The sequence below is a fragment of the Coptis chinensis genome, chromosome 6 (assembly GCF_015680905.1).
Source record: "Coptis chinensis isolate HL-2020 chromosome 6, ASM1568090v1, whole genome shotgun sequence".
Lineage (NCBI taxonomy): Eukaryota > Viridiplantae > Streptophyta > Magnoliopsida > Ranunculales > Ranunculaceae > Coptis > Coptis chinensis.
In genome coordinates this window covers 2,189,340-2,210,910 of record NC_141461.1, presented here as the reverse complement: position 1 = coordinate 2,210,910, position 21,571 = coordinate 2,189,340, and the positions used below count along the sequence as shown (strand labels likewise).

General features: G+C 34.1%; 2 protein-coding genes across 2 annotated transcripts; both read right to left on the bottom strand.

The window, feature by feature from the left end:
• Nucleotides 1-1,812: 1,812 nt before the first annotated feature.
• Nucleotides 1,813-3,588, bottom strand: LOC147490656 (pathogen-related protein-like). Its single transcript, XM_086565760.1, has 4 exons — nucleotides 3,264-3,588; nucleotides 2,976-3,108; nucleotides 2,408-2,706; nucleotides 1,813-2,246 (listed from the first exon to the last, which is right to left on the bottom strand). Exons 1-4 carry the CDS (start codon nucleotides 3,417-3,419, stop codon nucleotides 2,097-2,099), a joined length of 738 nt encoding a protein of 245 aa, XP_086421886.1. The 5' UTR covers nucleotides 3,420-3,588; the 3' UTR covers nucleotides 1,813-2,096.
• A 15,989-nt stretch (nucleotides 3,589-19,577) lies between these two features.
• On the bottom strand, nucleotides 19,578-21,253 carry LOC147490655 (pathogen-related protein-like). Its single transcript, XM_086567060.1, has 4 exons — nucleotides 21,028-21,253; nucleotides 20,740-20,872; nucleotides 20,174-20,472; nucleotides 19,578-20,012 (listed from the first exon to the last, which is right to left on the bottom strand). The coding sequence occupies exons 1-4, from the start codon at nucleotides 21,181-21,183 to the stop codon at nucleotides 19,863-19,865; spliced, it is 738 nt and encodes a 245-aa protein (XP_086423186.1). The 5' UTR covers nucleotides 21,184-21,253; the 3' UTR covers nucleotides 19,578-19,862.
• Between the last annotated feature and the right edge of the window lie 318 nt (nucleotides 21,254-21,571).

The window sequence follows — 21,571 nt, the reverse complement described above, 5'->3', positions numbered from 1 at the left end:
AGAAGTACTTTCGAAGACAAGTATTTGTGTATCGAGAAGATCCATACCGACAAAAACGGGTCGGATATGATGACCAAAGTCTTACCGAAAGGTAAGTTTGATATTTGTTGTGCTACGCCGAATGGTAGCGGAACTCCTCCCGATTTGGAAATTGCATGGAGGTATCCCCCTCATTGTTTGGGAGGGGGAGATTGTTGGAGTTATCCCTCACATGAGGAGAGAAACAGAGTTGGAGAGAAACGGAGCTGATTCGGCGTTGATATGTCGAGCTGGCGCTTGATGGGAGGCGCGCTCCGCTTCGTGCCTTTGAATCAATCCGTTGTTCGAGCGACCGCGCACTCGAGAGAGCGCACCTGCGCTCGTGACTCCGATGTTTTTGAAGCGACCAGCGCCGATCTCCGGTGTTTTGGCGACCAGCGCTCCAGCGCGCACCAGCGCCAGTCTAATTTTCGTGGGCTTCGCTACAATAACCACGAAATTTGGTTTTTTGGAGATAAAACCAAAATCAAGGTTTTGGAAAACCTAACCAACCAAGTCAGAAGGATTGTAATCCAGAGTTCCAGACTAAAACAAAGAGAAAGAAACCCAATCTTGAAAGCTATCAAGATTGAGAGATAACTTTTACAGAGATACAACCCTGTAAAGAGATAAGAGTGATCTAGTAAGGTGAGAGACTGAAAGGAGATATTGTAATCTTCCTTCCCACTTTATTAAGAACTGGTTCTTGTGGAAGTAGGCATCATTGGCCGAACCACGGTAAATCTTTGTGTTGTGGTTTGCTTTTACTGCTTTACATTATTATTTGTTGTTGATAGTTGTTTAGCGAGTTGGGCATGTTAGTATAGGTAGTTTGTGATATTTAGAATTTGTCTGGAGTTGAAGTGTGTCCATATACAAGTTATCTGTGTAGTGGGGGAATCGATTGGTATTAGTATAATCCCCAACACTAAGGAGTCTGCCTTGACCCCAAATCTTATTCAAAAAATGTATCAAGTATTTTTGCACAAACTAGTGAGTAGTGAAGCTTCTTCCAACATATTCCAACATATTACAACAATGAAAAGCATGCATGGTCATCGGTGTAAAAATGGCCCTCAAACCCTTAGCCCGCCCGCCCCGACCCGGCCCATGGGCAGAAAAAGCCCTCAAAATGAGGCCCTCACACATTAGGTGATTTGGGCGACCGGCCCGTCCCTCAAGCCTTTGAGGAGAGGGTAAGGGCTTAGACTTCGAAACTTAAGCCCTCCCTTAAGCCCGGCCCTCATTAGGCCCTCAACATTTATTACATATATTTTAATAAAAATTTTTATAATATATTTCATTTTAACATTAATATATTAAAAATCACTTAAAAAAACGTTTATCTATTAAGTTTGCCAACCTTATAATTTCATTATAATATTTTATGAAATGAATTTAATTGATCTTAATTTACTAATACAACTTTAACAAGTTTTTTTAGTAGTTTGAAGGTTTAATTGTGAAGTGCATTCGATTTTATCATTTTTAACTAATGTTTCTAAATTTATTTTGTAAATCAAATATATAACATAGTATCCGCCCCTCACGTTTGGCCTCTCAAGCCTGCCCTTCAAGCCCTCTCGAGGAGGGTTGAGGGGTAAAAAACCGAGATTTAAGCATTGGCCCGACCTGACCCAGCCCTCGAAGTAAATGAGGATAGGGCTGGCCCGGCCCTCAAAACATGAGGACTTCATTATTTGAGGGCCGGGCTGGCCCGGCCCAGCCCATTTGAGAATCAAGTAGAACGTTCTCAAGATAATATACGAAAACTGCTTAACGTGAAATCAAACATGGGGAACGCAGAGCACTTTGGCATTTATGTTTCTTATTGTTAATACAGTAACACTGATTCTATCTGTATCATTTGTGCACAAAAAGAATTGACACAAGAAAACAATAGAAACAGAGCAAATTACAACTTAAACAGAGACATGTACATGAAAAAATAATAATAATAAGAGAGAAAAAAGTACATTTATTCTGATAGGCGAAAACATCAGCCTTACAAATTCTCTCCAGGCCACTTGAGGACGACAAGTACACATGACCAGGGCCAGAATGGGCATATCCCGAATCTAGGACCTTAAGAAGGGGCAACCAGAAGTAGTTGTACTAGTTATGGATGCCTCCCCAACATCAAGAAGAGGACCCTTCAGAAGTTGCCCAAGTAAGACATTTGGATCATAAAATATCTCAACCTTCTCAAGTTTCATGGATTCATCAAGCTGCCAAGGAATTCCAAAGAATTAAAAGTAAGAATATGTACACTTCAAAATGTTATATTAGTGTTCAAACTACAGAACATAAAGAGTCGAATATTTATTTGTAAATGAGTAGGATGAGATATAATAAGGACTTGAAAGAGAAGATAAGGAAATAGCGTTACCGTGAAGATGGCAGTTCCATAAAATTCTACCAGCTCTCCAGTGGGAGCATGACCTTTGAAAGGACCTTCCATGTAAGCCCAGTGTCGAAATTTGTAGACAATTACAGGAGCATCTGAATAAACTTCAAGAACTTCAATCGCAAATCCACGTGGGAATGTGCCTCTGAATACAAGTTGAGATGATTCAGATGTTTCTTGGCTTGGATCATATGCACGTAGATTCACTGGCAGAGTAGTTTGCAAGAATGCATTGTACCCTCCAATACCTAGTACATTTTCAAGCTTGGCAGCCGGCCTCCCTACACAAAATCACCGACATATTACATCGTAAAATTTATAAAGAGCACATCACTTTCTTTTTATCTTTCACTAGTTACATATTTTGAGTACAACTAGGCACGAATGCCATCATCAGCGGCATCAGACATGCTCACTGACATTCCTCAAGTCCTTAACTACCTTGGGCTAGAACCGTGCCAGTGGACTTTATTTAGAAATGCCACAATACTAGCTTAATTTTAACAAGAACTAAAAATTGTACACACACGAGGATTTGCAAGATATGTACCATTAATGCTGGATGTGAACGTTTCAGGATTCAGGGTTTTGAAGTCTTGCGGTCGTACTTTATGGAATATTTCCATTTCCCATGACTTCAACAGTCGTTGCACTTTTTCCTCCAGAGTTCCCACTGCCCATTCCTAGAACAAACAAAGGAAATGGTGAAGCTCAATTCAAAACTCAACAAAACAGTTGCCCACCTAACTCCTGGCTTAGCTAATTATTCACAACTTTAGATTGAAATAAAATAACCGTGCATGGTTATGTCAAGTAACTCATTTGTTGAGCAAATTACCTGGGTCCTGCCTTCTTCAAAGAGCTTGTTTACAATATCATAGGTTGGAGGTGCACCGAACCTCCAAACGGTGTTCTTTTCTCCCTCTCCCCATATATATGATCGGTACTTATCATATCCCTCTACCACCACTTCAGATACTTTTTCGGAAGCCATAATCAGCTAGTTAATACCAATGACTAGTTGTCGTAACAAGAGAAGAAAGAGATGACATGAAGAGAGTAAAGGAGCAGGTTTATATAGATAAAATTATAAAATCCGTCTTCACGTGGCTGCTTCAAGGAACGTACAATTTCCACACAAAATATATGCGTGTGCAGACCATAAACCTTATTTGAAGTGAAATAAACGTATAATATTAGCATAGCTGACTATTCCCGGTTCGAGATTTACATTACCAGTTCGTTTTATAAAACATTGTCTTTAATATATCCGTTTAAGACATGTGCCAATATACCAGATCCACTGTACAATTCCGTATTGAAGTGTGACTTTGCATCTGGTCATCTATGTTATATTGTTATGCTATTTCCCTAATTGTCTCTGTACTGTGCAGTTTAAGCGCCTATTAATCGTAACTTAACCGGAGTATAAGCTGATTAAGAAAAAATTTAGAGGTCTGAACGGGTGCCATAAAACGGGCGATTTCTTCTCTTTAATCGGCGATTAATCGGTATAAAAAAAATGCCGATTAATAGGTTTACAGGTTTTGTTTGTTTTTTTTTTAAAAATTTAAGTCCACAAAAAAGCCCAAAAAATAAAAACCCACGAATCTATATATTGAAAGTGTTTCGCTTCACCGTGGAAAAATAATCAAAACCGTAAAAAGTAAAAAACCACCAAAGAAAACTCTTAGGCCAGCTAGCACTCCACCAGTCAGACTTGTAGTTTTTTTAATTTATTTTGTTTTAGATTGTTACTAGATTTTGGACCCGAGCATACGCCAGGGATCTATTAAATATTTTGTGTGTTGAAAAGGCTTTACAAAATGTCTCACACAAATTTTCGAATCAGAATATATTTTTATTGAAAATAAACCAAAATACGTTAATGACCAGCGATTATGGTGCATAAGTACTTAGAAACTAATATATTAAATTGAAATAGCCTCTTCACTTTGTGGTTTAGGATATTAATCCGTAATTTTCAAATAAAATTATCTTAAACTCGATCTAGCTTGTATAATAGTTTTCTTAGATTTATGGTGATTTAGCAGCAAATTTTTTAATCAAAATATATTTTTATTGAAAATAAATCGAAATACGTTAATGGGCAGCGATTATGGTGCATAAGTACTTGGAAACTAAATGATCAAATTGAGATAGCCTATTTACTTTGTGGTTTAGAATATTAATCCATAATTTTCAAATAGAATTATCTTAAACTCGATCTAGCTTATATAATAGTTTTCTTAGATTTATGGTGATTTAGTGGCAAATTTTAGAATCATAATATATTTTTATTGAAAATAAATCAAAATACGTTAATGAGCAGCGATTATGGTGTATAAGTACTTGGAAACTAAGGGATCAAATTGAGATAGCCTATTCACTTTGTGGTTTAGAATATTAATCCGTAATTTTCAAATGAAATTATCTTAAACTCGATCTAGCTTGTATAATAGTTTATTAGATTTATGGTGATTTAGCGGTAAATCATCATCGTTCGGCTTACGTACTAATGTATACAAATCACTTAAACAAATTGATTGTTTACATATCCTCAAAGAATACACTACTCACACTTGAAAAGATTTATGACATGAACGTGTCCTACGAACGGGTGCCATTATATTAAATTATTCTAAAAAAATATTAGCAACTATGCATAGCTATGAGATATGAAAATTATATTAATTACTCATTTAAATTTTTTGCACCACTCTCTATAAAAAGGAAGCACCAAACATTGATAAAACTCATCGACTTCTTTTTATTGTTAGGTTTAATAATAGAAATTTGATTGAAGTTTTGTGAGAATGCCCAATGTGGCGAAGATAATATTGAAGCTACTTGAATAGCAAGACATTTTCAATCATAATAAAAGAATTATAATAAACAATATTTAAAATGCAAAACTATATTTGTCGAGACATTTATTCCCCGTACATATAATACAAATATGTTTTGGGGTTATTAGTTCAATACATTTGCATCAATTTTCTGATTTTCCATTAATTATTCTTTGAGGTTAGTTTAATGTCGTACATTGCATCCAGTTTTTAATTTCTCATTAATTATTCTTTGAGGTTAGTTCAATGCACTTGCATTAAGTTTCTGATTTCCAGTTAATTATTATTTGAGGTTAGTTCAATGCAATTGCATTAACTTTATGATTTCCCGTAGTTTTTTTTTTTTTGAAATGGTTATGGGGTTAAGGCAGACCCCCACCTGTGTTTATTGAACATTGAACCTTACAAAGCCTCCCTAAGAGTTAGATCATTAGGGAAGCACACAAAGCCTTACAAAATCAAAATGCAACACGCAACAAACTTGACAAAGATGAGATTACTCACTAGCTAGACATATCACAATGGGTCCTCGATCAAGAATGAAGTGATAGCAAGCAATGCTATCTCATTCTCTTACTTTTTGGCCATTAATTGCTTCACTATCTTTGGATGATCCTTCCTAAGATGAGTCTCTCAAGGCTCTCATAGTCACGAAAGAAACCCTCATAAAATAACACACACATAAGTGAGTCCTAGAGTGTCATCCCAAAATTCTTTGGTGTAGTCCTCAAGATTCCTCATCTTTTTGTTTTTAACTATTGACTTTACCTTTTTCATCATTGCAAGAGTGGGCTCTACTTTTCCCAGCTCTTGTATTCTTTTTGCTCTTTTTTGGATTACAACACTCCATTCGTTTTGATCCTTAGGACTGGGTTGTATACCCCGATGTACTCTTAGGAACATGATCTACAAATAATTAGGTGTTCGATTCAAGGAGGTCATCTTCTAATTCTCCTTCGCCGCATTAGCTAACTCCAAAGTGTTCATCTCTTGAGTCCCAACCGCCAAGACATTTATAGGGTCTTTCTCATATGCTACTACCTTACCAGTTGAGTCTCCTGTTAGAAGCACCATACTAACAGTTAGGCCACCCTCTAGATGATGTTCCACCTTTAGTAGCGAGAGCCACCTCTAAAACTTCCTCTTGCGGAAGTGCCACCTCTTACATCACTTGTGATGTTGATGTTGACAGCTTGATTTGTGCAGTGTACTTAATTCCTCCTCGCTCTTCTTGCTCAATCATTTGGAAGGGATTTACATTCTCGCACAATTGGCTTACTAGGTTGCTCTGTAGGCGGAGATATAGAAATTACATCGAGTCCCGAAATTGTAGTGTTATTTTCCACCACATTAATTCACCTACTTCTTGGTTTGTACATTCACTATTTGCTCTTTTCTGTTTTGTCACCGGTCTCTTTCACTACCCATACAGTTTTAGTGTTTGATGTACAACTGACGATCGCTTTGTGCCCAAATTTTTGCAAGTTGAAAGCGGCAACGGAATCCATGGATATTCAAGGTCTATGTCCATCTCCTTTTCATTCATCTTGATCCTAACTGATTTCTTGTACTCATGATCAACTGGAACCTCAACACAAAACTTTGCAAAGTTAAGCCTTTGCCTTAGCTTAGTGGCCTGGTCCATACACTTAGGGTTTCCTATTAGACTTGCTACATAGTCGAGTCCATCATCTGTACATAGTTGTTTGGGTAGGTTCATCAGTTTTACCCAAACTGGCAGTGTTTTGATAGAAGATTTCTGAGTTGCCACCTCCGGTGTCCACTGCCAAATGACAAAAAGCTTCCCAGTGATATAGATTGGGTCTGCTTCTAAGATTTGCCTCATGTCTTCCACTAAACTAAACTTGAAGTAAAATAAATCTTTGTCAGTAGAGATGGAGTACCCACCTTTGAGTTTCCAGTTTTTTTGCACGAAATCTCACACTAGTGGGTAAGGCAGCCTCCTTCCTAAGAAGAACCCCACCACGTAGTTGCTCCACTCATATATACCCTTGTTGATAAGCTCAGATGGGATTGTTGCAACACCGTCAACTATGTTGACATTCACCTTCTTTAGTGCAGCAGAGTTGTCAGAGCGACTCGCTTTAAAGAGAGAGCTCCATGAAGAATTAGCAGCAGTAGTACTAACTTGAGCTGAAGGAGAGGCCAAGTTAGCATTTTGAGGAGTAACATTACAAGCAACAGTTAGAGATGTTGCTGGTAAGGGGGGGGGGGGGGAAATCATTGACCGAAGCTAGTGGGTTTTCCATAGTGGTAGAGTATAGATCAATTCTTAGAGGAGAGATTGATAAAACATAAAAATGATAGTCTACCTACGAAATGAACGATAAACGTAAGTAAACTAAAACTATTTACGTGTCTATATTTATCAAAGTTTCTACTCTCAATTCTATCGAAATAGAGTGGAGTAACAAATTTGTTTCACTCCTAGTTCTCTAGCATGGAGTGTTTTCTAATCTAATTTATCAGTCTTAAGTCTAATGAGAGCCTTACGAAGAGTGTTATACTACGATATAATATGAAATTGATTACGTTGAATTTAAACTACGAATGCTATGGAAATATGATTGTTTTTGAATCTAGATAAATGATTAGAGGGGAATTGAATCCACCTCGAATCCAACTTAATAACCTAGCATAGATTCTTGTATCTCGATTCTTACGTTCTTACGGCAAGAATTTCGAGTTCTAATCCCTAGTGTTCATGGCATTTCTATCAAATACTAACTAGCATGTGAGGTCGTCCACCCATTCTCATGACGAATCACGACCTTCTAGACTGGAATAGATTCTACAATGCTTCTACACTATACCACTAAGTTTTCATCAAAACTTCATCAACCCCTCTAATGGAGGTTTTAGCCTTGAATCATTCCGCAATCATTTCCATATGAATCTAAACTAAACATAATATCAAGATTCACAATTTACTAATCTTATAAATTAAACAATAATTAAATTCTAATTAACAACTAAGAAATGGTAACCAACAATAATTAAAACTAGATCTAATAGATTGAAATAACAAAAATCGAAATGACAAGAATAATAACTATTTTATTTATCTAATGAATGATATTCAATGATTCAAGAAATTAATCTAAAATAAGAAATGAAATTCTAAAACTAAGTTCTAAAACTCATTAATGGAGGCTAACTAATCTAAATCTAATCTAGGTCTAACTATCTACCATTAACAAAGAGCTAAGCTTTGGTTTTTATACTTTCAGATCCAAAAATTGTGCATGGGCTTGGAGCCATGTTTTGGGCCAGAGAATCAGGCCCAAAACCCAATTCTTTCAGTCCAAAAAGGCCTCTTCAGCTGCAGTTGGCTTCAATAGACTTTTCGTCCACTTTTGCTCCTCTGATTGGGTCAAGGCTTAGACTATTGGAAAGCTCTTTCCGAGCCGATCGTTTTGACATAAGGTAGGCCCAATTCTGAGGTCTGAGTCCAAAGATACGACCTTCGGTTCTCACGACTTTTGTGTCTGTTTACGTTTTACGTCGACTTTTCAGCTTATGACCGGGCTTTAGAAAGGCTTTGTCTTCTTCAATCTTGGCCTTTATTCATAGAACTCCTTAGCAACCGAGCTTTGCTCCTTTATCTCGCTAAAGTGACACATTTCTGTACATAATGGACTTTGAAGCCTGAAATGCATAAAAACACGTAATCAGTATTAACTCTTAATTATTACTCACATAATTGGTCTAAAAGTATGACTGTTACAGGGTTAAAACTACAGTTTTGGGATCTTATCAGAGATCTTCAAAAAGAGGCTGGCCAGAGAAGTAAAGTTGTAAGTCAATGGTGGTCAAGCTTGGGAAGTTTGCCTAAAAAGGGAGCTTTTTTTGTAGGAACTCTTATAGCCTATGATAAAAGATTACTAGAAATGGAAAGGGTATAAGGTTTCTCTCACTAGAACTAGAGAGGCCACACCATGTTGCGGCATCCCCCCTCTTAGCTTCACTTGAGTGTTGTTTGATTATTTCCCGTTAGTTATTCATTAAGGTTAATTCAATAGTATAGTTGCATCCAGTTTTCGATGTTTCGTTAATTAGTCTTTGAGATTAGTTCATCACATTTGCATCCAGGTTCCAATCTCCCGTTAATTACTCTTTGAGATTAGTTCAATACATTTGCATCCAGTTTCTGATTTCCCGTTAATTGTTTTTCTAGGTTAGTTTGATAGTTTACTATTTCTATACAGTTTGCATACATGTAAGAGTGTTTTTATAAACTCACTTTCGCTTTGGGTTCCTAATTACTCGTAATTACTCATGTGAGAAGGCTAAAAAAAGTGGACATTTATGCTTTGAGGTTAGTGCGATGTAGTTAAATCCGATTTCCGATTTTTAGTTAACTATTTTTTTAGGTTATTTCAATGCATTTGCATCCAATTTCTGATTTACCGTTAGTTAATATCTGATTTTAGTTTAATGCAGTTGCATCCAGGTTTTGGTTTTCCGTTAATTATTCTTTAAGGTTAGTTCAATGCAGTTGCATCCAATTTCCGATTTTATGTTAATTGTTCTTTGAGGTTAGTTCAATGCATTTGCATCAAGTTTCCGATTTCCTGTTAATTATTTTTTGAGGTTAGTTCAATGCAGTTATATCAAATTTATAATTTCTCGTTAATTATTCATTTAGGTTAGTTCAGTGCAGTTTCATCTATTTTTCAATGTTTCATTAATTAGTCTTTGAGATTAGTTCATTGCATTTGGATCCAATTTCCAATTTCCCATTAATAACTCTTTAATGTTAGTTCAATACATCTGTATCTAGTTTCTGATTATTTATGCTTTGAGGTTAGTTTGATACAATTATATCCGGTTTCTGATTTCCCATTAACTATTCTTTGAGGTTATTTCAATGCATTTGCATTTAGCTTCTGATTTCCCACTAATTATTCTGTGAGGTTAGTTCAATGCAGTTGCATTCAGTTTTATATTTTCTGTTAATTATTTTTTGAGTTAAGTTCAATGCATTTGCATCCAGTTTCCGGTTTTCCATTAATTATTATTTAAGGTTTTTTTATGTATTTGCATACTGTTTCTGATTTTCTCTTAAATATTTTTCAAAGACTTACATCTAATTTCTAATTTCCCGTTAGTTATTCTCTGTCGTTAGTTTAATGCAATTTGCATAAAGTTTCTGATTTCCCAGTTAATTACTCTTTGAACTCAGTTATGTATTTGAATCCAGTTTCTGATTTTCTTATAATTATCCAATGTGGTGTGCAATACCAACTTCTACTAATCCATCTATAGTGTCCTTGCAAACATGACATAAAAAGTAAATTATGTTTAATTTACTATGTGGGATCATCAAAGATTATCTAGTTCCTAATTTTCTGTTAATTATTTTTAAAATTATGCATGACTCACTATGTGGAATCTTCAAAGATTATCTACGAACGGGTGTTGTCATATTAATTATTCTGAAAAATATTTGCAAATATGCAGAACTATTATATATTAATATTATATTGATCACTCAACCAAAGTTCTTATAACGTGAAAACCTCACTCTCTATTAAAAAAAAAACTCACCTTTGATAAAACCCTTCAACTTCATTTTGTTGTTTAATAATAGAAATTTGATTGAAGTTTTGTGAGATTGCCTAATAAGGCGAAGCTCATATATATTGAAGTTACTTGAATAGTAAGGAGTTCCCAATCATACGGAAAGGGATAAGATAAACAACATTTTAAATGCAAAACTATACTTATCGAGACATTCCCACAACATATAACCCAACTATATTTTGAGGTTAGCTCAATGCATTTGTATCCAGTTTCTGATTTTCCAGTATTTATATTTTAAGGTTAGTTCACTGCAGTTGCATCCAATTTCCAATTCCCGTTATTTATTTTTTGAGATCAGTTCAATGCAGTGGTATATAGTTTCTGATTTCTTGTTAATTATTCTTTTTCGGTTAGTTCAATATATTTGCATCCAATTTCCAATTTCCTGTTAATTATTCTTTGAGGTCAGTTCAATGCATTTGCATCCAGTTTCTGATTTCATGTTAATTATTATGTGAGATTAGTTTAATGTATTTGCATCCAGTTTCCTATTTCTTGTTTATTATTTGATAAAGTTGCATTTGCATCTAGTTTCTGATTTTTCGTTAATTATTGTTTGAGCTTAGTTCAATGAGTTTGCATCCAGTTTTTGATTTTCCGTTAATTATTTCTTGAGGTTTTGCATCCAGTTTATTTTTTTTGAGATTAGTTAAGTGCAGTTACATCCGGTTTCCGATTTCCCGTTAATTATTTTTTAAGATTAGTTCCACGCATTTGCATTATGTTTTCAATTTATAATTAATTTTTCTTTAAGGTTAGTTCAATGCAGTTGAATCCAGTTTCTGACTTCCCGTTAATTTAATCTTTGAGGGTTAGCTCAATGCATTTGCATCCAGTTTCCGATTTTCCGACAATAAATTTTTTATGTTAGTTTGATGTATTTGCATCCAAGTATTGATTTTCCGTTAATTATTCTGTGAGGTTAGTTTAATGCAGTTGTATCTATATTCCGATTTTCTATTAATTACTTTTTAAGATTAATTTAATGCTTGCATTTGCATCCAGTTTCTAATTTCCCGTTAAATATTATTTGAGGTTAGTTCAATGAATTTGCAACCAGTTTCCGATTTCCCATTAATTATTTCTTGAGGTTTTGCATCCAATGTATTTTTTTAGATTAGTTAGTGCAGTTGCATTTGGTTTTCGATTTCCCGTTAATTATGTTTTAAGATTAGTTCCACACATTTGCATTATGTTTCCAATTTATAATTTAATTTTTCTTTGAGGTTAGTTCAATGCAGTTGCATCCAGTTTCCGATTTCCCATTAATTTAATCTTTGAGGATTTTCTCTCTCCTATGTGGCACTCTAATAGAACCTCTTTGGAGAGTTTGAGTGTATTTCTAATTTTTATATTTAGAGAGTTTGAGTGTATTTCCAATTCTTATATAATTGATCAAATAAAAAAAAAAAACTGCTAAAAAATATGTGATTTGTAAAAGGTAATTTCCTATTACGAATTAAACACTTTTAGTGTTCCAATTCTTATATATTTGATCAAATAAAAAAAATTACTAAAAAATATGTGATTTGTAGAAACTAATTCCCTATTACAAATCATACAATTTTAGTGTCTATGATAAAGCACCGACTTGTTTTGAATATATTCTTAACACGACCTCAAAACATAGTTAAAAACAATTATACAAAAAATAACATCACAAAATATATTATAGAAAATGGAAAAAAAAAATAATGGCAAAACAATAATGATAAATATTTTAAACTTCAATTATTAAACAACAAAATGAAGTTGAAAGGTTTTATCAAAGGTGAGTTTTATTTTTAATGGAGAGTGAGGTTTTCACGTTATAAGAAATTTGGTTGAGTGATCAATATAATATTAATATATAATAGTTCTGCATTTGCATCCAGTTTCCTATTTCTTGTTTATTATTTGATAAAGTTGCATTTGCATCTAGTTTCTGATTTTTCGTTAATTATTGTTTGAGCTTAGTTCAATGAGTTTGCATCCAGTTTTCAATTTCCCGTTAATTATTTCTTGAGGTTTTGCATCCAGTTTATTTTTTGAGATTAGTTAAGTGCAGTTGCATCCGGTTTTCGATTTCCAATTAATTATTTTTTAAGATTAGTTCCACGCATTTGCATTATGTTTTCAATTTATAATTAATTTTTCTTTGAGGTTAGTTCAATACAGTTGAATCCAGTTTCCGATTTTCCGTTAATTTAATCTTTGAGGTTAGTTCCACGCATTTGCATTATGTTTTCAATTTATAATTAATTTTTCTTTGAGGTTAGTTCAATACAGTTGAATCCAGTTTCCGATTTTCCGTTAATTTAATCTTTGAGGGGTTAGCTCAATGCATTTGCATCCAGTTTCCGATTTTCCGACAATAAATTTTTTATGTTAGTTTGATGTATTTGCATCCAAGTTTTGATTTTCCGTTAATTATTCTTTGAGGTTAGTTTAATGCAGTTGTATCCATATTCTGATTTTCTATTAATTACTTTTTAAGATTAATTTAATGCTTGCATTTGCATCCAGTTTCTGATTTCCCTTTAAATATTATTTGAGGTTAGTTCAATGAATTTGCAACCAGTTTCCGATTTCTCATTAATTATTTCTTGAGGTTTTGCATCCAATGTATTTTTTTAGATTAGTTTAGTGCAATTGCATTCAGTTTTTGATTTCCCGTTAATTATGTTTTAAGATTAGTTCCACACATTTGCATTATGTTTCCAATTTATAATTTAATTTTTCTTTGAGGTTAGTTCAATGCAGTTGCATCCAGTTTCCGATTTCCCATTAATTTAATCTTTGAGGATTTTCTCTCTCCTATGTGGCACTCTAATAGAACCTCTTTGGAGAGTTTGAGTGTATTTCTAATTTTTATATTTAGAGAGTTTGAGTGTATTTCCAATTCTTATATAATTGATCAAATAAAAAAAAAACTGCTAAAAAATAGGTGATTTGTAAAAGGTAATTTCCTATTACGAATTAAACACTTTTAGTGATCCAATTCTTATATATTTGATCAAATAAAAAAAATTACTAAAAAATATGTGATTTGTAGAAACTAATTCCCTATTACAAATCATACAATTTTAGTGTCTATGATAAAGCACCGACTTGTTTTGAATATATTCTTAACACGACCTCAAAACATAGTTAAAAACAATTATACAAAAAATAACATCACAAAATATATTATAGAAAATGGAAAAAAAAAATAATGGCAAAACAATAATGATAAATATTTTAAACTTCAATTATTAAACAACAAAATGAAGTTGAAAGGTTTTATCAAAGGTGAGTTTTATTTTTAATGGAGAGTGAGGTTTTCACGTTATAAGAAATTTGGTTGAGTGATCAATATAATATTAATATATAATAGTTCTGCATTTGCATCCAGTTTCCTATTTCTTGTTTATTATTTGATAAAGTTGCATTTGCATCTAGTTTCTGATTTTTCGTTAATTATTGTTTGAGCTTAGTTCAATGAGTTTGCATCCAGTTTTCAATTTCCCGTTAATTATTTCTTGAAGTTTTGCATCCAGTTTATTTTTTGAGATTAGTTAAGTGCAGTTGCATCCGGTTTTCGATTTCCCATTAATTATTTTTTAAGATTAGTTTCACGCATTTGCATTATGTTTTCAATTTATAATTAATTTTTCTTTGAGGTTAGTTCAATACAGTTGAATCCAGTTTCCGATTTTCCGTTAATTTAATCTTTGAGGGGTTAGCTCAATGCATTTGCATCCAGTTTCCGATTTTCCGACAATAAATTTTTTTATGTTAGTTTGATGTATTTGCATCCAAGTTTTGATTTTCCGTTAATTATTCTTTGAGGTTAGTTTAATGCAGTTGTATCCATATTATTGATTTTTCTATTAATTACTTTTTAAGATTAATTTAATGCTTGCATTTGCATCCAGTTTCTGATTTCCCTTTAAATATTATTTGAGGTTAGTTCAATGAATTTGCAACCAGTTTCCGATTTCTCATTAATTATTTCTTGAGGTTTTGCATCCAATGTATTTTTTTAGATTAGTTTAGTGCAATTGCATTCGGTTTTCGATTTCCCGTTAATTATGTTTTAAGATTAGTTCCACACATTTGCATTATGTTTTCAATTTATAAATAATTTTTCTTTGATGTTAGTTCAATGCAGTTGCATCCAGTTTCTGATTTCCCGTTAATTTAATCTTTGAGGGTTAGCTCAATGCATTTGCATCAAGTTTCCGATTTTCAGATAATTATTTTTTGATGTTAGTTTGATGTATTTGCATCTAAATTTTGATTTTTCGTTAATTATTTTTTGAGGTTAGTTTAATGCAGTTGTATCTATATTCTGATTTCTCTATTAATTAATAAGTTAGTGTTTTATCATAGACACTAAAATTGTATGATTTGTAATAGGAAATTAATTTCTACAAATCACCTCTTTTTTAGCAATTTTTTTTATTTGACTAAATATATAAGAATTGGAACACTAAAAATGTTTAATTTGTAATAGGAAATTACCTTATACAAATCACCTATTTTTTAGCATTTTTTTTTTATTTGATAAAATATATAAGAATTAGAAATACACACAAACTCTCAAAAGAAGTTGTACGTGGGATTGTAGGCTATTAGAAAATATTATCTTTCATATTAGAGTGCCACATAGGATAGAGAAAAAGCTAACTCTCATATTAGAGTGCCACATAGAAAAGAGAAAATCTTCCTTTAAAAGTTTCTGCGCTTTACTATATAGATAGTAGATATCACTTACTTATATGTGACATATGTATTACTAGTTTGTAGGCCCGTGCATACGCACCGGTTCTTTTGAAAACATTTATATTTTTTTAGAAAATTGAGACTACCATTTTAGTCGCTAACCCGTTTTAATTTTATAACAAATTGTTTTAAAAGTTTTAAAAACCCGTTTTTTCAATTGGGATAGAGATTTGTTTTAATAGAATAATGATTCTAGTTTTAATTAGATACGCTAGATTTTCGCTTAATTTTCAATAGGGGAGGAATTCTCATTTTAACAGGAGAAGAATTTTCGCTTTAATTAAAAGTGTTAGAATTTGTTTTAATAGGAGAAGAATTATTGTTATAATAGAAGAGAAATTCCTATTTTTTTTCAAATAGGAGAGAAATTATCATTTTAATAAGAGATGGCATGGAATTTTAATAGAGCTCGAAAAATACTCCTTGTGGGAGCTTTAATATTAAGATATAGATATGTTAACTAAGGCAATTAATTCCGATTAATCGCTATAAGCTCTTGGAGTGACTTGCTCCCGATTAGCGTTTAAACTGCACAACTCTATACAAATAAGTGAGAGGAAGACTGGGAAATTTAGGAATCGTTGAAAAATCGAAAAAAAGACATTTCCCACTCAGCATGGAGGGGATAATTTCTTGCCCGAGAATAGAGATGTTTCAAGGATAGAACTAAAACACATGGCCCAGCACAAAAAAAACGTCCAAAGTCGATTGTGCCGTGTTTCAATACCCCTACTGATTGGGTCCGTACAATTCGATAAGTGTTAATTCCAGTCCGGGAAATAAATTTGGCACACATGGCCAGTAAAGCTAAAAATTACCAAGTCAATTTTGATTGGTTGGATTGAATGCGTGGGCAAAAAAATGTAGGGAATAAAACAAGGAAAGAGAAACGGAAACTGGAAACTAAACAAAACAATCTTTTTTATTTTATTTTATTTTATTTTTTACCTACGGATGGTGGTGATTGACGACGTCAATAGCTTCTGACCAATTCTCTCTCTTCCATTCTATCTATTCAAAATCTCTCTTTAACATACTTTCTTTGATTTAGGGTGTTTTTTCTGTAAAAATTGAAATTTTGTTTTTCAAATAGATTTTTTAGAATCTGATATTCATCAATTCCAAGTTTCCAACTAATCAAATTCAAACAACTTGAAGTAGTTAACGTTGGTTGGTAAAGTTTCAAGAAAGATGAGTGGAAAAATAACTGGGAATTCCTTGCTGATTATGCAGCAAATTTCGAATAGTTTAATTTAAATAGTGAGATTCTTGATAGATTTAATGAAAAACTTGGGTGCTCGCATGTAAAAGTGTTATGTAATACTTGAAATCAGATACATTTGAGACGGCATAGAGCGAGAATTTCTTGCCTAATGTTTCAGTTTGTCAAAAGAGTTTTGTACCCTCATATCATATGTTGAACAAAATGGAAAAATCAGAACAAACACACATTCAAAAAGGAATGTAAAATATGTGCATAATCTATATGTTTTCTTCAATTCTTCTCTTGGTTGTCTTTGTTATATTTAATACTTGTGAAGTGGAAAAGAGATGGTCTGTTTAGTCTCCGTTTTCCGTCCCAATAAATTTAGCTTGCTACTTTTGCTAGTAGGTTGCCAAATTGTGTCTTATGTTATGTCGTGCTAATATGTGCTAATATGCCTTTCGTTATCCGGATTAGGGAAAACACAATTTTTGCCGTGATTAAAAATAATACCCTATTTATAATTGAGAATTAGACATAACCCCCTACTCTAAATTTTTTTAGATATGCCCCACCCCATTCACCCACCCCATCTTTTAAAGTGGAGGGCATATCTAAAGAAAATTAGAGTGAAAGATTACGTCAAATTCCAAATTATAAAAAAAGTACGTCTAAAAACCCCTTAAAAATAAAACAACTTGCCTAGACGAGGCTACTAATTTTGTGTTGGAGACTTGGAATGAAATGCAGTCCATTTCGTAATAAAATTTTGTAACAGCCCCATTGGAAATAAGATTTAAGATTTTGTGTTCGAGACTTTGGAATGAAAAGCAGTCTATATGCTCTGTCCGCATATAAATAGCTCCCAGCCTCCCACAACACTCATTTGCAACCCACGACTTCCTATTATCTGCCGCAAGAGAGATGGCAAAGGACTAGAAAAGGTAATGCGTGCTCACCACAAGTAGGCCTTTGAAAATTCCAAAAATGTCACTCGACCTCTTGAAGTATGTTTTTCATGAAATATGATCAGTTAATTGATTGCATTTGTGAGGGTGGACAGTCAATAGTTTCGGTTTGTTGAAGTATGTTCTTCTTCAATGATCTACTATTTTTAGGTTTATATCAGTTTTTGCTCATCAATTGCAAGTTTGCAACATCTCTAAAGAACCCTGAGATGAGACTCCATTATCTGGACCCCAGCCAATGCTAATCTTGCCAATATTTTGTGATTTTGGCGTGCAAGTTGGTATTGACTATTAACATAAAACGGTGAATAAATATCCATACCCGATGAATTCCGAACGGAGGAGAAGAGCTGATTTTAGAAATTATAGATTTGCCACATCATAATCCCTAAAACATTAGTAAACCTACGTTAAAATTTTCAATCTTTTATAGTTAAGATTAATGAGTTTACTAGGGTTATAATGTTTTCTGCAATATTAAACCAAAAAGAGATTGTTGCTTTGTCGATCTACCACAGAAACAGAGTTTGTGGCCGTTACAGAAGCAAGCAAGGAGATAATTTGGTTACAAGGATTGATGGAAAAGCTTGGGATGAAGCAAGAGAGAAATGTGTTACACAATGACAGTCAGAGTGCTATACATCTTGCTAAAAATTCTGTTTTTCATTCTAGGACCAAACACATTGGTCTCCGATATCATTTTATCCGATCTTTGTTAGAGGATGAGGTCTTGGCACTTGAGAATATCTAAGGGAGTAAGAATCCGGCGAATATGTTGACCAAGACCGTGCCTACTGAGAAGTTAAAGTTGTGTTCAACTTCGGTGGGTCTTCTTGCTTGAAGACCATGTTGGATGAGCCGAGTGTTTTATTAGGTAAATGAAATTGGATGGAGTTGTTACAATTGAGATGTGATGTGCATGTAGAATCTTGAAGGTTCTAAGTGAGAGATTGTTGGGGGTGGTTGTGAAACCGTCAAGCGAAGCTCCGGTGTCTCACCAGCAAGCTTGGTCGACGTTGAAGCGTCGATGTTACGAAGCCTCTATGACCTGCCATGGTCGTTTGAGAATGATGCTCCTGGAAATAGCTTGAACAACATGTGGGCATCGTGTGGGAAGAGAGCCAAACGACTTGGCGAAGTTGTTTGGGAAAAGCACTGAGTGGTCTACGCGCACCGTTTGGAAGTAATGTTGCTGGTTTTACCTCCCAACGACCTAATGGTGTCGTTTGAAGCTAAAGTTCTGAAACTTTTTGGAATTTCGACGATTTGTCAATATTTCAGCCCAAAGCCTATTTTTCTCACATTTTTTTATGTGTACCTATATAAAGGAAATAGATTAGGGTTTTGAGATAACTTTTGAGTGATTTATTTCATTGGAATTGTGGGAGCTCTATTGAACTAGGGTTTGAGTGAGGCTTCTTCTTGATTCTAGTTATCTCTTGTAAACTCTCTAATCTTTATTATAAAGTAAACTCGACTCTTGTGTGGACGTATGTAACATTTACCGAACCACCTTAAATTTTGTGTCTCTTTGCATTTGCTCTTATACTTATTGCTTGCTATTGATTGCTTGTGGATTAAGTAGTAGCCTTTATTGCTTTATCGTGTTTGTTGTGATAACTACCAAATTCTTGGATAGGTGATTTTTTTGGTGTGAGCTCCAAAAGAAATCATTTGGGATAGAGAGTAACTAAGTTGAGGTGTGACTTTCTAGTGAAATCTCCTAACAGAACGTTCTCCAGGTAATATACCAAAACTGCTTAACGTGAAATCAAACATGGAGAAGGCATAGCACTTTGGCATTTATGTTTCTTATTGTTAATACAGTAACACTGATTCTATCTGTATCATTTGTGCACGAAAAGAATTGACACAAGAAAACAGTAGAAACAAAGCAAATTACAACTTAAACAGAGACTTGTACATGAAAATAATAATAATAATAAGAGAGAAAAAAGTGCATTTATTCTGTTAGGCGACAACATCAGCCTTACAAATTCTCTCCAGGCCACTTGAGGACGACAAGTACACATGAGCAGGGCCAGAATGGGCATATCCCGAATCTAGGACCTTAAGAAGGGGCAACCAGAAGTAGTTGTACTAGTTATGGATGCCTCCCCAACATCAAGAAGAGGACCCTTCAGAAGTTGCCCAAGTAAGACACTTGGATCATAAAATATCTCAACCTTCTCAAGTTTCATGGATTCATCAAGCTGCCAAGGAATTCCAAAGAATTAAAAGTAAGAATATGTACACTTCAAAATGTTATATTAGTGTTCAAACTACAGAACATAAAGAGTCGAATATTTATTTGTAAATGAGTAGGATGAGATATAATAAGGACTTGAAAGAGAGGATAAGGAAATAGCGTTACCGTGAAGATGGCAGTTCCATAAAATTCTACCAGCTCTCCAGTGGGAGCATGACCTTTGAAAGGACCTTCCATGTAAGCCCAGTGTCGAAATTTGTAGACAATTACAGGAGCATCTGAATAAACTTCAAGAACTTCAATCGCAAATCCACGTGGGAATGTGCCTCTGAATACAAGTTGAGATGATTCAGATGTTTCTTGGCTTGGATCATATGCACGTAGATTCACTGGCAGAGTAGTTTGCAAGAATGCATTGTACCCTCCAATACCTAGTACATTTTCAAGCTTGGCGGCCGGCCTCCCTACACAAAATCACCGACATATTACATCGTAAAATTTATAAAGAGCACATCACTTTCTTTTTATCTTTCACTAGTTACATATTTTGAGTACAACTAGGCACGAATGCCATCATCAGCGGCATCAGACATGCTCACTGACATTCCTCAAGTCCTTAACTACCTTGGGCTAGAACCGTGCCAGTGGACTTTATTTAGAAATGCCACAATACTAGCTTAATTTTAACAAGAACTAAAAATTGTACACACGAGGATTTGCAAGATATGTACCATTAATGCTGGATGTGAACGTTTCAGGATTCAGGGTTTTGAAGTCTTGCGGTCGTACTTTATGGAATATTTCCATTTCCCATGACTTCAACAGTCGTTGCACTTTTTCCTCCAGAGTTCCCACTGCCCATTCCTAGAACAAACAAAGGAAATGGTGAAGCTCAATTCAAAACTCAACAAAACAGTTGCCCACCTAACTACTGGCTTAGCTAATTATTCACAACTTTAGATTGAAATGAAATAACCGTGCATGGTTATGTCGAGTAACTCATTTGTTGAGCAAATTACCTGGGTCCTGCCTTCTTCAAAGAGCTTGTTTACAATATCATAGGTTGGAGGTGCACCGAACCTCCAAACGGTGTTCTTTTCTCCCTCTCCCCATATATATGATCGGTACTTATCATATCCCTCTACCACCACTTCAGATACTTTTGCGGAAGCCATAATCAGCTAGTTAATACCAATGACTAGTTGTATTAACAAGAGAAGAAAGAGATTACATGAAGAGAGTAAAGGAGCAGGTTTATATAGATAAAATTCTAAAATCCGTCTTCATGTGGCTGCTTCAAGGAACGTACAATTTCCACACAAAAAATATATGCGTGTGCAGACCATAAACCTTATTTGAAGTGAAATAAACGTATAATATTAGCATACCTGACTATTCCCGGGGTTCGAGATTTACACTACCAGTTCGTTTTATAAAACATTGTCTTTAGTATATCCGTTTAAGACATGTGCCAATATACCAGATCCACTGTAAAATTCCGTATTGAAGTGTGACTTTGCATCTGGTCATCTATGTTATATTGTTATGCTATTTCCCTAATTG

Excerpts from the sequence above, each read along its gene's own strand:
- LOC147490656 (XM_086565760.1), bottom strand. The coding sequence starts at position 3,419 with ATGGCTTCCGAAAAAGTATCTGAAGTGGTGGTAGAGGGATATGATAAG. Across the intron at positions 3,109-3,263 it reads TTGAAGAAGGCAGGACCCAG|GAATGGGCAGTGGGAACTCT; the intron begins GTAATTTGCTCA and ends TGTTTGTTCTAG. Across the intron at positions 2,707-2,975 it reads GTTCACATCCAGCATTAATG|GGAGGCCGGCTGCCAAGCTT; the intron begins GTACATATCTTG and ends GATTTTGTGTAG.
- LOC147490655 (XM_086567060.1), bottom strand. The coding sequence starts at position 21,183 with ATGGCTTCCGCAAAAGTATCTGAAGTGGTGGTAGAGGGATATGATAAG. Across the intron at positions 20,873-21,027 it reads TTGAAGAAGGCAGGACCCAG|GAATGGGCAGTGGGAACTCT; the intron begins GTAATTTGCTCA and ends TGTTTGTTCTAG. Across the intron at positions 20,473-20,739 it reads GTTCACATCCAGCATTAATG|GGAGGCCGGCCGCCAAGCTT; the intron begins GTACATATCTTG and ends GATTTTGTGTAG.